Genomic DNA, 17,057 nt, shown 5'->3' with positions numbered 1-17,057 from the left:
GAGTAGCCTGACAAGTGGGTGAAACAGTATTGCTCAGTTATCACTGCAAAGAGTCTGTGTTTGCTTTCTTACCTCCAGAGTGAGATGGGGGACCACACAACAGCACCACCCCCTGTCCCTCGCGAACTGACACTGAGTTTCTTCGGTGGGTCTTGAAGTTTCCCAAGTCTGAAAAACAATAGGCATTATGTAAAACCCCCTGTTGGATTGTGGCCCAACAAATCTTTAATAGTTTGCAAGATAAAACAGATGGGGAAAAAACATGTTTGTGCAGAGCAAGAAAACAGAGTCTACAAATTAGAGGGAAATCAAAAGAAAGGAAAGACTAACTATTTTATTCAAAATTTAAAATCTCATCTTTGCTGCAGCTGTGCTGTGCATCCAACTTATCGAAAGTAAACATTGGTCAGAAAGAAAAGTAGTGAGAAGTATATTTAGCTGGAGATGAATAGTCACAATGGAAATCCCTGTGAGCATCGTCTTGTGCAGTAAGTATACACATTTTGGGGTGGTAAACAGCCTTAAGCTGAAAAAAAAGATACCTTAATAGAAAATGACTCAAGTAAAAGTGAAAGTAACCCAGTAAAATACTACTTGAGTAAATGTCTAAAGGTATCTGGTTTTAAGTGTACTTAACGGAAGATTCAACCCCAAAACTATATTTTGGTATTTGTTTCATTAGTCCATTTTTGACATAGTCCCAAAATGCTTTGCTCGTCAGCAATCAAGTTTTCAAGACATGTAACTTTCAAAACACAAAAATCATCCCCATATGATGCATTTTGCATCATGCATTTTGATGCATTTTGCATCATATGATGCTGCGTTTTGCGTCATGTGCAAAACGCATCATACAGCAATGATTTCTGTATTTTCCTTTAAGTACAGTCATACTTGAGTAAAAGTACAAAGTAAAAGTACATGCCATTCATCAAATTCCTTACATTAAGCAAACCAAACATAACGATTTCCTTTTTATTTACGGACAGACAGAGCAAAGTCAGTATTATTTTTAGTGAGTCCTCAAGATCAGAGGCAGTAGGGAGGACAACTGGTTAAATTGATAGGTGCGTGAATTGGACTATACTTCTGTCCTGCATGAGGAGGATGTAAAATAGTTAAATACAGATACACCAAAAAACTACTTAAGTAAAAATTATTTAAAGTACTACTTAAGTAATTTACACCACTGCTGTTTACTAAGGGATCCCAAATCTCAATGTGAGAATATTGTCAAGTGAACAGAAAGTTGATGAAAACTACCATTTGTCTAAAGATGGAAGCTAACATGTACTTTTTTTTGGAAGCTAACAAGTACTTTTTGGTGTCAAGGAAAATGTATGGGAGTAAAAAGTACATATTTTCTTTAGGAATGTAGTGGAGTAAAAGTAGAAGTTCTCAAAAATAAAAATAGTTAAATACAGATACACCAAAAAACGACTTAAGTAGTACTTTAAATTATTTTTACTTAAGTAATTTACACCACTGCTGTTTACTGAGGGATCCCAAATCTCAATGTGAGAATATTGTCACCAATAATGCCAAGTGAACAGAAAGTTGATGAAAACTACCATTTGTCTAAAGATGGAAGCTAACATGTCTATCTTCCAAAAATTATGAACACTGCACACAGTTAGCATTCTAAATTCACACGATTAAGGAATAGCATCTTATCAAAAAACTGAATTTGAATGACTCCATTAATCAATACAATTGAGGGAGAAATAAAGGAGTGTCATTGGGCTGAAACCAAGCTTGATTTCATCAGAAAATCCCCAAACACAAAGAAGAATCTATCTATGAAGCCACCCAGTAAAATACATTAGTCTAGGGCAAAGCTGAACAGATTGAAACATTTCAATGCTGTGAAAGCTTTTACGTTGAAGATGATTATTACTGCTTCATGCAGTAAAAGTCGTTAAATCAAATGGACACCACACAAACAATTGCTTAATTAGCACCCCTTGTACTGCACTTTAGATATTTAATAGTTTCAAGTTTTAATTTCACACGCACAAGTACAGTGAAATGCCTTTCTTGCAAACTCAAAACCCAACAATCCAATAATCAATAATAATGTAACACTAGAAAAACAGACGAAAGGGTATCAAACAGTATATACAACACTATGCAACCATATAGGAATCACTACCACATGAGAATGTTATCAACACTAGATTAGATCATTGTAGCACGGCTGAGACAGACGGAAAAATAGCACAGCTGAGGCAGACGGCAAAATAACTGTGATCATGTAATTTTACATCTGAAATTATGAACTCATAGTTAAAAAGTCGATATTGGACCCAAAGTGTTGTGGATAAAACCAATAAGGCCCAAATCAATATGGGGCTCCAGTAGGCAGAAAGTATTTTGCTTAGCCTAAGTCACACATGAAGGATTTTAATGGCTCCAGTGGTTATCACGTTTCCATTGTGTTTTTTTTCATCACTCTTACTATCGCAAACATTACAAAGCAATTTCAAAATGGCTTAGAAACTAAAATTACCTTTTTATTGAAACTAATTTATGCTTGACAATTGATGGAAAACAATAACAGGTAAAAACAGCTTCCTGCAATTCTCCCTGCTATTGTTGCCCAGCAGATCTGGGTAAAGGTAATTCGGGGAGCACAGAACAGTCCTCATGGATGAGTGTGCAGAGGAGTCTCGGGTGGGAGCTGGATAAATACATTGCAATAGGAACTTCTCAATGCCTTTCAAGAGGCTGTAAGCAGTGATTCGATTTGGAATAATGCCACAGCTACCACAGACATGAAAGGAGCAGCTCCACAAAACAGATCAAATAAGTTTGGAGAAATAAAAGCTGCACAGACAGGTACTGTAGATATCTCAAAGACAAAACAGCAGCAGCGATCTTGTGGACAAGTAACTTTGAGTTAATTATCTCGTTACAAGATAAAAAATCTAGGTAAGATTTTTTTGTTGTTGTTGCAGTGTACTGAATGTTCCATTTTGTTTATACGTGATGACACAGTTTGACGTGGGGACAGTACGAATTAACCAGTACACTGCAATTGTATTTTTATCATACCTAGATTTAAAAAAATATTGTATTGATATAATTAAATTGAAATTACATGTTTGAGTTGATTTAGCTAACCCAGAAAATGCATTTACTTGTTTTGAGTTGATTTAGTTTACCCAGAAACTGCATCAAGATAATTTGTCTTGGATTAAGATATTCTGATTTGTATCAAGCCTTTTATTACTGTAGGTTAAAATAAGCAAAATGATCTGGCGTCTTATCAAGACAAATTATCTCTGTGCACTGGCAGATAATTTAGCTTATTTTAACCTAAAAAAAGGCTTGATACAAGTCAGAATATCTTAATACAAGACAAATGCATTTTCAGGGTAAGCTAAATAAAATAAAAAAAGTCATTTTGACTTAATTATCTCAATATAAGATAAACAAAAATCTAGGTGAAATCTACAGTAGGTAAGATTTTCATTTTTGAGTGGCTAAAATGAAGCCTGTCTACATAAAAATGGCCAAAGTTAGAAAGAATTTGACTGTTGTGGACACAGCTGGAGACACAAAATACATTCATACGGTATCTTTCTACCACTGGTAACAAAGAGACATTTATTTGATAACGGGTGCAGATTTAAGAGCACATATTGTTCCAATTTGATTAATTAACCTTAATTAACCTTGCTCTGTAATATGTTCCATATTGTCATGTCACCTCGAGCATCAATGCTGGAATGAAAGCGCTCTCTTTCCAGGGCGACTTGATGGAAAAGTATTGAGCATCTCTCTCAGCAACCAACCAAACCTGCTTTCAAACTAGATTGCTGTTAGTTCTGCTCCAGGAGCAGATTTAAATGTAAAATTACTGGGCTCACTGATTTATTAAGAGGACTATAAGGTCAGCTAATATATGTCATACTGGTTATGGGACAAGTCGATTAGGAGGCAGGCTTTAATTATTTCTTCAAACATAAATCTCCTCTTAACCCAGGAACACACTTTTGCTAATAGCTATTTGAGACTCTTAAGCTCTATTAAGAAACGCAATTCTTTGCAATTTTTCACAGATGAATGTGAGATTTGGCAATTAAGAGTCAATTAGCTATATGCATCTACCTCAGCAATTTTACTGATCTCTAAAAAAAGAGAGATGATTTTCTGATACCATTGAACCGCACACTGATAGAAATAAGTAGAAAGTTCATTCCATTTGTGAATAATTGATGTTGAATAGTATTCTGAACACATCCAAATTGGTTTTAGGTGCTATGGCAGTTCAAATTGCACAATTAAACTCTAGACAGTTTTACAGGTAAAAGAGAATGTGATATAAAACATGAATCTCTGACTGACTGACTGACTGACTGGGCTTATTGTCTGCAAGTGAACTCCTCATTTGGTAAGTCTAGACTCCTTGACTTTTCTCTATCAAAACACAGTTTTAATGAATGGCTTGCAGATGTCCCGTACATGTGGGCCCATGGAGGTAATTCTGTGTCTATAGTGGTCCAATCTGGGAACCAGGAGATTGGTAACAAAAGGTTTGGAGTGACACTGCCACCCTCTTTCATCTCAACACAGGATGGGGTGCTAGATAAAAGCCCCAGAGAGCCTAGGAAATAGAGAGCCTGAAGGAACAAAGTGGACAAAAGCATTGGACATCTAAGGTGCTGAGTAAATTTTACAAAGTATATTTTTGGGCATTATTTAGGATAAAAGCCGTTGTAGTAACAAGAAGCGGTACTGGGGCCACTTCACTGCCAGTGCAGGAGGCTATGTTTGATCATCCTGATAAAATACACATGCACACACCCATGTGTGCGCGCCCACACACACACACACACACACACACACACACACACACACACACACACACACACACACACACACACACACACACACACACACACACACACACACACACACACACACACACACACACACACACACAGAGAGAGAGAGATAATGAGAGTGCTAAAATCAAACTGTGCTCCCTCCCGTCCTAAAAGCAGAAGCAGAGCAAACAAACCATTGTTGCAAAAAGGTCCTGAAGATCCCAGCCAAAATCCTTATTACAGAATGATACAGCCAATGCCTCAAGAAGAGCCTGTAAGGTCAGAGGGTACAGTCCTGGAGACTTGACCAAATGCATGCTCCTCTAAGGACACAGCTGTGCACATGGGCTCTTTTTGTTCAAAAGAAAGCATGAAAGCATGCAGTCAGCCTTCTAGAGATATGTCTAATAATTCTCATCTCAGTCGCAAGAAAAGAGGCAGGCCTTGTAAATGTTGGTATTGAACTACTCTTCCCACCCCCCAGAAATTAAGGTAAAGTAATATACACTGAGTGTACAAAACATTCGGAACACCTTCCCAATGTTGAGTTGCAACCCCTTTTGCCCTCAACAGCCTCAATTTGTCAGGGCAGGGACTCTACAAGGTGTCAAAAGCATTCCACAGGGATGCTGGCCCATGTTTACTCCTATGCTTTCCACAGTTGTGTCAAGTTGGCTGGATGTCCTTTGGGTGGTGGACCATTCACAGGAAACTGTTGAGCGTGAAAAACCTAGCAGTGTTGCAGTTCTTGACACACTCAAACCGGGCAGCTACTATCATACCCCATTCAAAGGCACCTAAATATTTTGTCTTGCATATTCACCCCCAATGGCACACATTCAGAAAACCTGCACGTAAGCATTTCGTTTCACAGGGAGTTCATTTTACTTGAAAGTTAGATTCCTCTTTTCACGCTTAACTTACTGTAACTGGGGTTAACTGTAGCTGACATTACATCATAGCGTAGGTTTAAAAAGCGTAGGTTCAAATGTACAGTAATGAGTGATATCTCCTTTCATTTTGTTCTTGTCATAGAAGAATCGTTTAAAGCCACAAAGGGGAGACAAGCACGTGACATCTGATGCAATTGCATACAGTCTATGCAGGTAAAAAAGTTCTAAAGCCAGAATATAGCTGGTAGCTATTTACACTTAATTAACTCAGCTTACCGTACTCCCTCTATTCACATTATCACAACAGCTGGAGAGTAGTGTTCAGGAAATATTTGCATTTAAACGAGGGATTCATGTAAATCCTTCAGGAGTTACGGGAATTTTACACCATGTTTAGCAAATCTAGTAGGATTCTCAAATCTCTGGATGCGGGGGGCTCGTATAAAAGATGAAAAAACGGAAGTAAAAAAACAGCACATCTGTCTGCATAATTGCACATGCTCTTTGAGAGAAATACAGCTGTACTCTATGAATATAAAGTAAAAACGACTGAGGACTGTATTGTGGCAAAATGTATACGTATAAAAATGTCTGCACTAACATAGTTTTCATCTGGACCCACATTTCCATTTTCATTGACAACAAATACATCCCATAGCTTATTATTGGTAAATCTTTGGTCTAACTCTGTAGTCAACCAATAATACACTGTAGAACAATGTATCACATTGAAATCATGACCTTTGAGGTGGCAACTCTGTGACTCAGAAACATTGTATATACAAGCTAGTCATCCATATGAATTATGGGTGTACATCTTTTACATAATCACCGATAAAGAATCAATAGAAATAATAATCAAGGGAAGGCGGTATTGAGTGAGAGAGCGGCCCTCTATCCATCAGTTAGCCATGCGTCAGGCAGTAGACAGGACCAACTCCTCACTGGCAGCACCACCATCCATCACAAGTTCATGGGAGGAAGGGTAACGTCAGATTATTTGGAGCACTGCTACTCAGGGGGGTAACATTGACAATCCCGGAAAATATCTAGAGGAACAAAACTTTCTCCAACTGAAGAATATGTACATATACCTATTCAGAGTGCTGATTGTTGTCCATATTCAAATCAAATGTTATTGGTTGCATACACATATTTTGCAGATCTTATCGCAGGTGTAGTGAACTGCTTATGTTCCTAGCTCCAACAGTGCAGTAAACAATACACATGGGTTGTTACTAGTAGAAAAAAGGTTATCTAAGCAGTGGTGTAAAGTACTGGAGTAAAAATACTTTAAAGTACTACTTACGTCATTTTTTGTGTTATGTGTACTTTACTTTATTTATATTTTGGACTAATTTTACTTTAACTTCACTACATTCCTAAAGAAAATATTGTATAGGATTTTCCATACATTTTCCCTAACAACACAAGGTACTCGTTACATTTTGAATGCTTAGCAGGACAGGAACCTATGACAATTGGGTACTTTTTCCACCACTGTATCTAAGCATGACTGCCAAATCTCTTACATGTAAGCAGACGCAGATGGTATAACACAGGGATGGGCAACTTTGATGTGGGTGGGGGCAACAAAAAATTTGAACTCATCACGACGGGCTCGCGGGTCTGCTTACCCAAATTCATGCCCACACATGCAGTCAGAGCCTAGCTTAGCCTTTTGGGGGACCTAAGTGAAAACAAATTCTCTCTGTCCTTTGCCATATGGGTGTAGAGAAAATGTTGCAATTTTATAATTCTACATAATTTGTCAGGGGGCGGAGAGAAAAATGTGCAGTTTTACAGCTAATTTCCTGCAATTCTACTCATTTAGCCATAGGGTGGATAGAAATGTTTGCAGATTTTAATTTGATATTTGAGTGAGAGTCACTAATAAAATCAATGGGGAACCACCCATTTGGTAATTCGACCATGATTACTACAAGTTTAGATAGCTGGCTAAACTAAATTACCAATCTAAAAAATGGTAGTTGACATGGGCTAATTGAGTGACTCTCAGTGACTGACATTACAATTGAGAGAACTGCTGATGCACAACCAAATGTCAAAATTGCATCTTCTGTATTCTTCTATTCTAACTCTCAACAGTAAGTTGAGACCCCGACTGAGTTCCTAAAATTATTATTATTATTATTTTAGGGAGGGGGGGGAATTGATCCGTAGGCTGCCCGCCGTATAAAATATTCCATTTATTTCAGACAGCTCTTCCCCTGTCCCCACTGTCACTTCAAGTTCATAGACAGGGAAATGAGCAGATGGAAAACTAGCCATCAGTATAAACTAAAGTGAGCAACAGTTCCAACATCAGAGGATTTGTATCCACAGAGCAAACAGATTGAACATTACATCAACCAGGACAAGTCTATCCTGAGAGTGAGAGGTTGTGAGGAATAAATGACAAATCCCATGAATATTGAGACAGAATGAAATAAACATGACAGTTGTTGTACCAAATGGAAAAGGAGTTCTAGAGGGAGAATAACTATCCACAGTGTTGAAAGGGGCCGGGTGACATGGACATGATATACAGTAAAGAGTTTGAGAGATTGCTATAAAAAAAATTAAACGTTAATTATCTTAATTCTTGACATTCTTAATATATTTACTTTTAGCCATTCAGACCTTGATAAACCCAAGGAAATGTATCACAACATCAACAAAGTATTGCAAAATAAATGACAGTACACATGCTGGTTACAATAAAAGGACACTAAAATGTGCAGTTAATTTCTCTACCATAAGCCTCCACCAACATTGTTGAGAGAATTTGGCAGTACATCCAACCTGGCCTCACAACCGCAGACCATGTGTAACCACGCCATCCCAGGATGTCCACGTTCGGCTTCTTCACCTGTGGGATCATCTGAGTCCAGCCACCCGGACAGCTGATGAAACTATTGGTACAAACTAAGAATTTCTGCACAAACTGTTAGAAACCGTCTCAGGGAAGTTCATCTCTGTGCTCGTCGTCCCCACCAGGGTCTTGACCTGACTGCAGTTCGGCGTCATAAACAACTTCTGTGGGCAAATGCTCACCTTTGATGGACACTGGCACCCTGGAGAAGTGTTCTCTTCACAGATTAATCCCAGTTTCATCTGTACCGGGCAGATGGCAGATATGGTGTCACATGGGCGATCGTTTTGCTGATGCCAACGTTGTGAACAGAGCAAGCATAAGCTACGGACTACGAACACAATTGCATTTTATCGATGGCATTTTGAATACTCAGAGATACTGTGACGAGATCATGAGGCCAATTGTTGTGCCATTCATCGGCGCACTCACCTAATGTTTCAGCATGATAATTCACGGCCCCATGTCGCAAGGATTTGTACACAATTCCTGGAAGCTGAAAATGTCACAGTCCTTCCATGGCCTGCATACTCACCAGACATGTCACCCATTGAGCATGTTAGGGATGCTCTGGATCAATGTGTACAACAGAGTTTTCCAGTACACGCCAATATCCAGCAACTTCCCCCAGCCATTGAAGAGGAGTGGGACAACATTTCACACGTCACAATCAACAACCTGATCAACTTTATGAGAAGGAGATCTGCGCTGCATGAGGCAAATGGTGGTAACACCACATGATTTCTGATCCACGCACCTACCTTTTTTTAAAGGAATCTGTGGCCAATAGATGCATATCTGTATTGCCAGTCTGTAACGGTAATCCTCTTCCTCTTCATCCGAGGAGGAGGAGTAGTGATTCGACCAAGGCGCAGCGGGTTGTGAATACATAATTTTAATAAACAAGACGGAAAAAACACGAAACGAAAAACACTTGAATGATTAACAAAATAACAAAACGGAATAGACAGACCAGGACATGGAACTTACATAAAACACGAAGAACGCACTAACAGGGAAAATAGACTACACAAAATTACGATGTACAAAAACAAACCGAACAGTCCCGTATGGTGCGACAAACACTGACACAGGAGACAACCACCCACAACGAACACTGTGAAACAACCTACCTAAATATGACTCTCAATTAGAGGAACGCCAAACACCTGCCTCTAATTGAGAGCCATACCAGGCAACCCTTAAACCAACATAGAAACAGACAACATAGAATGCCCACCCAAACTCACGTCCTGACCAACTAACACATACAACAAACTAACAGAAATAGGTCAGGAACGTGACACAGTCAAGTGAAATCCATAGATTAGGGCCTAATGAATTCATTTGCCATACTGCCATACAACACTCCTTCCGTGGCCTCCAACTGCTCTTAAACGCTAGTAAAACCAAATGCATGCTTTTCAACCGCTCGCTGCCTGCACCCGCACGCCCGACTAGCATCACCACCCTGGACGGTTCCGACCTAGAATATGTGGACATCTATAAGTACCTAGGTGTGTGGCTAGACTGCAAACTCTCCTTCCAGACTCATATCAAACATCTCCAATCCAAAATCAAATCTAGAGTCGGCTTTCTATTCCGGAACAAAGCCTCCTTCACTCACGCCGCCAAACTTACCCTAGTAAAACTGACTATCCTACCGATCCTCGACTTCGGCGATGTCATCTACAAAATAGCTTCCAATACTCTACTCAGCAAACTGGATGCAGTTTATCACAGTGCCATCCGTTTTGTTACTAAAGCACCTTATACGACCCACCACTGCAACCTGTATGCCCTAGTTGGCTGGCCCTCGCTACATGTTCGTCGTCAGACCCACTGGCTCCAGGTCATCTACAAGGCTATGCTAGGTAAAGTGCCGCCTTATCTCAGTTCACTGGTCACGATGGCTACACCCACCTGTAGCACGCGCTCCAGCAGGTGTATCTCACTGATCATCCCTAAAGCCAAAACCTCATTTGGACGCCTTTCCTTCCAGTTCTCTGCTGCCTGCGACTGGAACGAATTGCAAAAATCTCTGAAGTTGGAGACTTTTATCTCCCTCAACAACTTTAAAAATCTGCTATCCGAGCAGCTAACCGATCGCTGCAGCTGTACATAGTCCATCTGTAAACTACCCACCCAATTTACCTACCTCACCCCCATACTGCTTTTATTTATTTACTTTTCTGCTCTTTTGCACACCAGTATCTCTTCTTGCACATGATCATCTGATGATTTATCACTCCAGTGTTAATCTGCTAAATTGTAATTATTCAATTTATTGCCTACCTCATGCCTTTTGCACACATTGTATATAGATTCTCTTTTTTCTACCATGTTATTGACTTGTTTATTGTTTACTCCATGTGTAACTGTGTTGTTGTCTGTTCACACTGCTTTGCTTTGTCTTGGCCAGGTCGCAGTTGCAAATGAGAACTTGTTCTCAACTAGCCTACCTGGTTAAATAAAGGTGAAATAAAAAAATAAAAATAAAATAAAAATAAAAATTAACTGATTACCTGATATGAACTGTAACTCAGTAAAATCTTTGAAATTGTTGCATGTTGTGTTTATATTTTTGTTCAGTGTATTATCTCAACTCTACGAGGTCAAGCTCCAGCAAATTAATCACAGAGAATATTTTCACAGAAATCACATAAATAGCCAACTTTCATTACGCTTCTCTGGAAGAAGATGGTATTGATTGATGCATTCTGCCTTCGAATGTATTTTAAGAGCATTATTTTAAGAGCTGACAGAATGTATTATTTATTGAGCTGAACTGGGCTGCACCACTTAAGAGCATTAAATATTGTATGCATGTTACAGTGAAAAGATGGTTCAAATTTCACTGTGAAATACCATTCAAAGATTGAATCTGAATCAACATAAAACCATTTGCAAGGTCAAGAACAGACAACATGGAAACAGGTAAGAAATGAACACATGGAATAATATGATGTATAGTATATTTGGCCTGCAGGCATAACAGGGCCAAATCCATCAATAATCACTCATATCTAAAGTATTGATGAGATCAATAAACAGTGTATTAAATGTCCTCTCTCCAATGGAATTAATTTAATGTATCAATACTTTCTGCTCTAATTTTACAATCAAATCGTTCAATGTTGACATGAAGTTGAGAGCCACATACTCTAACAAATTGCAAGATACACTCTCTAATAATATCAACTGCCCTTTAAAGTATTGTCTTAAACCCGCACCATTCAGTCATCATGTGGAGTTTTTTAAGCTATACCAAGAGTAATGAAGAAGACAGATGACAGTCACAGATGCAGGTCCTTACTATGTGAAAACATCCCAAGACTTTAAGGTCAGGCCCGGACAATTGATGGAACTGTCACTGTTTCGCCCTATAGTGACAGTGGAGTTCCCTACAGATCGGATTACTCTTGCTCCGGAGTGAGACTGGGCCCGGCCAGGGGGACAAAATAAATGGCCTGTGAGGGATGGGGCGGCATTGTTCCCACCGTGGGGCATCAGAACTGATTCTGAAGAAGCCATCATTCATTTAACTGTCCATGTCGTTAGGATGTCCAATAACTGGAGAAGCAGCAAGGAGTAGACTTCCTCTTACTCAATAGGAAAACAGCTAAATTGAGACCGTAGTCTGTCAGTTATGTGCAGAAATTCTGCTATCTTTATTTTCAATTTAGTCATTTAGCAGACGTTCGTATCCAGAGTGACTTGCCGTAGTGAGTGCATACATTTTCGTACTAGTCCCACATGGGAATCAAACCCACAACCCTTGGTGTTGCAAGTTCCATGCTCTACCAACAGCCACATGGAACCATTTATCCTCTTCTACTCAGGTCTGTCCGTTATAATGTCCAAGAAAAATAATAATATAAATATATACTGCTTTATCTTATCTTTATCTTATTCTTCTATTCCCATTATTTTCACATGCTGAGAGAAGAGGATTTCTGTTCGGTTTTTGTACTCACTATGACATTACGTTTGCTCAATATACTTTAACTGAACATCTTTGAAAGTCTGTCCTGTATTATAAAGACAGTATGTGGTAGTGTAGGCATTTATTGTTATTTATTTTGAGTTGAATCTTGAGGAAAGTGATGAGGAGTTATTTTTATGCGTTGGAGTTGTAGTTTCATGTATTAGCTCTATCAGGATGAAGATCCTGAGTGTGGAGTCACAGCACTGGCAAATGCTGCTCCCCAAGGAGATGCTTCCATGTTGATTGCTTTATCAGGCGGGACACAAGACACTATGACAAGTCCCACTGACATATCTTTTCTGTCACATGCCTTCACACTGCTGGCTAGTACAGTATGATCAGAGAGGGAATAAAATATAGTTAGTGACTTACATGCAAAGGTTAGACTGGCCTCTCGGCTCACGATGGTCCCAAAAGAGTTGAAGGCGAGGCACTGATATGTTCCAGCATCCTGCTCTTTGTTTAAATGGCTGATTCGGAGGTTGCCTCCAGACAGGCTATAGTGTGAGGCTGATTTGGGAGTGATCGCAGTGCCATTCAGTTTCCACCTAAAAACAAAATGAAAAGCAGTCAGATCCAGATCCACTATTAACTTCAATCTATTGTAGATCATGTACTGTACCTTTAGGGAAATATGAGATTCTGACAAAAACATCAAAGAAGGTAAATGCTGATTTTACCTTAATTTGATTAGTAAAGGATCAAGAGAGCCCTCAAACCATGCCCCACAGTATAGCGTTAATCTAAGTAGTGAACTACACTGACGGCCGGCACAACACAGAGCAGAAAAGACCTCACTCACTAAGAATACACAGCCTCTGTGGCCATCCATCTTGCTAGACACCAAGTCAAACAGCATAAAAATGCAGATTAATCATTACGCTGCAACAAATAAAAAGAATGGCTAGCACACTGCATTCTGCACTTTTGCATTCTACACCAGGCTATGAGATTATAATTGGTGTTAGAGGTGATCAGTGAATGATATAATTAACTTATGAAGGCAGCAGATTCCTCAATCCCTCCACATAGAGCAGAAAGGTGGTTATGATACCAAACTAAATTTCACAGATGAGTAAGAATTAGGGTTGAATGGCGGGAACCCGGTTACCGGGATTTACCACCCAAAACCACTCCCTTTTCCCGGAATAAATAACTCAGAGAAACCGGTAAATTATAATAAATTATTTATATGAACAGCATGGCGTGAAATGGAACTGTGGAATAATGTGCAATGTCTAAATCTGGCTTCTCTACGGCCTCTGCAGGGTGGGGACGGCCCATCTCCTATCTCCATCTTCTCTAAGGCCCATCTCAGTATAGAGTGCAGTACACAATCCATGTAGACCTACAGTATCATATCATCATCATCATCATTTTTCTTGTGAGAGATAGGCCTAAATTTGCAAGTAATATAAAGACCAAATGCGTGTCTAATTTACTCATCTCCATCTGTCTTTTATTTTTAAATTGTAAATATATATTTTTTATTGCAGCTCCAGAGTTTTAAAACAGCCTATGACTCAAATATCGTTGCTTTAAACCAGTGCACACACAAAGCACTCTCTCGCAGTCTTTTTCTCTCTCCATCAAATCAATTCCAATTGCATCCAAAATAGATAACCCTGTTCTAGATTGATATATAGCCCTATATAGATGTACTAGTCTACCTCTTTCAGGTAATATATTCAATGCAGTTTTATACTTATATTTAGCTAATTAATGATGGCTTATAGCCTCTGTCTCTTGTGCAATAATCATGCACCTGTGCTCTGCTAGCCTCTCTCCTTAAAAAATGCTCCTTAGCTCTTGGAGTCCCATGCAGGAAAAGCTAGACTAGAACAGCTTGCTGGACATAATGTTTTGGGCATTTCTTATACCAATAGACTATTCGAAGAGGGATTCAAGCTCTTGTTTGCGTAACGTTAAATACAGCAGCCAATAGAATTCACGGGTAGTTTGAAATAAAGGTTAAATAAAAATAAAAATATGTATTTTTTAAAGAAGACAAATGCACTCGATGGCGGTAGGCTATAGCAGTTATTTATTCAGATGCATAACCATTCAATCTCTGTGAAGAGAAGTGAAAGCCATCCGCATTTAATTCTAGTCCTATATTATTCAAGGATGTCATTAGAATGATGAAGATAAGGACAACAAAACGTATTTCATTTAACCGTTGAACGCGAGGAAAGAATGACCCAACAATAGAGAAAGAGGAGGTAGGCTAATACAATTAGGGGAAACACTATGAAATGTATATATGCGTCCCGCCTACTAATTATACAAATAGGCCCTATTATATTTCAACATTAAAATCTAATTCGTTAGGCTATCATTGTAACTTTGTAGGCTGCATGTGCTGCACCAGTATCGCATGGTCTCTCCCTGCTTTATCATTGTTTGAACTATGTTCGTAAATCCAATCCATATAATACAGTATAATACAATACAGTACAGTAATACAGTTCACACTCAAAAAGATTAGCCTACTGGAGCTAGTTTAATTTATTTACTCAAGAGAGCACATAGCTAGCTACATCTATTGGTTTGTATGTTTTTTTGTTGTGCGTAATGTTCAGTAGCCTATATCATAAATGTATTGGATAATGGCACAATCATTTGGACTTTTTTGGGCTTGGGTTCATTAAATGTCTTTAGGGCTCATAAAATGTATTTAATGTATGGCTCATCAGACTCAAGTAGCATCAGGCTTGAATTTTCGATCAAAGCTCTCATCAAATCCAGACATAGACCTATTTATATACTTTATAATGCTTTTGAATGACACTTCCGGTTTTGGCGGGAAATACCGGGTTACCTGGGAGAAAAGTGATTTATTCTCGGGAAGGGACATTTGTAAAATACCAGGAAAATATTCAACCTTACTAAGCATGATAGGTATTAAGGACTTTATTGGGATCTGGATGATGCAAACCATGATTAGGGTCCAGAGTGATTAATTTCTGATTATTTATTTGGAGTAAGGAGAATAATTGATTGTCTTTATGGATTCTAAACAGCTCAACAAATAGGGTGACTTTGTCAAAGCATTCGTGAATGTAACGGGCTTCCTCCTTCTCCTCATCCGAAGAGGAGTAGCAAGGATTTGACCAACGTGCAGCGGGTTGTGAATATATAATGCTTTATTAGACAAACGACGAAACACGAAAACAAACACTTGGAAATATTTACAAAATAACAAAACAACGTAGACTGACCTGAACGTAAGAACTTACATGTAACACGAAGAACGCACGAACAGGGAAAAACAGACTACACAAAAACATACCGAAACAGTCCCGTGTGGCGCAACATACACAGACACGGAAGACAACCACCCACAACAAACAATGTGAAACAACCTACCTTAATATGACTCTCAATTAGAGGAAACGCCAAACACCTGCCTCTAATTGAGAGCCATACCAGGCAACCCATTAACCCAACATAGAAAACACATAACATAGACTACCCACCCAAATTCACGCCCTGACCAATTAAACATATACCAAAACAACAGAAAACAGGTCAGGAACGTGACAGAACCCCCCCCTCAAGGTGCGAACTCCAGGCGCAACCCTAAAACTCAAGGGGAGGGTCTGGGTGGGCATCTGTCCGCGGTGGCGGCTCCGGCGGTGGGCGAGGACACCACTCCACCATTGTCTTTGTCCCCCTCCTTAGCGTCCTTTGAGTGGCGACCCTCGCCCCCGACCATGGTCCAGGAACCCTCACTAAGGCTCCTCCACAATAGAGGAGACAACTCAGGACAGAGAGGTAGTTAAGGACAAAGAGGTAGCTAAGGACAAAGAGGTAGCTCAGGACAGAGGGACAACTACGGACTAGTGGCAGCTCCGGACTGAGTGGCAGCTCCGGACTGAGTGGCAGCTCCGGACTGAGTGGCAGCTCCGGACTGAGTGGCAGCTCCGGACTGAGTGGCAGCTCCGGACTGAGTGGCAGCTCCGGACTGAGTGGCAGCTCCGGACTGAGTGGCAGCTCATGACTGTAGGGCAGCTCATGACTGTAGGGCAGCTCATGACTGTAGGGCAGCTCATGACTGTAGGGCAGCTCATGACTGTAGGGCAGCTCATGACTGTAGGGCAGCTCATGACTGTAGGGCAGCTCATGACAGTAGGGAAGCTCATGACTGTAGGGCAGCTCATGACTGTAGGGCAGCTCATGACTGGAAGGCAGCTCATGACTGGAAGGCAGCTCATGACTGGAAGGCAGCTCATGACTGGTGGGCAGCTCATGACTGGTGGGCAGCTCATGACTGGTGGGCAGCTCATGACTGGTGGGCAGCTCATGACTGGTGGGCAGCTCCTGACTGGCTGGCGGCTCTGGCAGCTCCTGACTGGCTGGCGGCTCTGGCAGCTCCTGACTGGCTGGCGGCTCTGGCAGCTCCTGACGGGCTGGCGGCTCTGGCAGCTCCTGACTGGCTGGCGGCTCTGGCAGCTCCTGACTGGCTG

General features: G+C 40.1%; 1 protein-coding gene across 3 annotated transcripts in view; it reads right to left on the bottom strand.

Annotated features, from left to right (window-relative positions):
- Positions 1-17,057, bottom strand: part of LOC129851141 (contactin-4-like) — a 252,701-nt gene that overhangs the window by 137,096 nt on the left and 98,548 nt on the right. For all 3 annotated transcript variants that reach the window (XM_055917466.1, XM_055917468.1, XM_055917467.1), the window contains exons 4-5: positions 12,961-13,136; positions 73-168 (exon numbers count right to left, since the gene is read on the bottom strand). In XM_055917466.1, the coding sequence (XP_055773441.1) occupies positions 73-168; positions 12,961-13,136 (272 nt within the window). The remainder of the gene's footprint in view (positions 1-72; positions 169-12,960; positions 13,137-17,057) is intronic.

The sequence above is a fragment of the Salvelinus fontinalis genome, chromosome 3 (genome assembly GCF_029448725.1).
Source record: "Salvelinus fontinalis isolate EN_2023a chromosome 3, ASM2944872v1, whole genome shotgun sequence".
Taxonomy (NCBI): domain Eukaryota; kingdom Metazoa; phylum Chordata; class Actinopteri; order Salmoniformes; family Salmonidae; genus Salvelinus; species Salvelinus fontinalis.
This window is presented reverse-complemented; position numbering and strand designations above follow the sequence as displayed.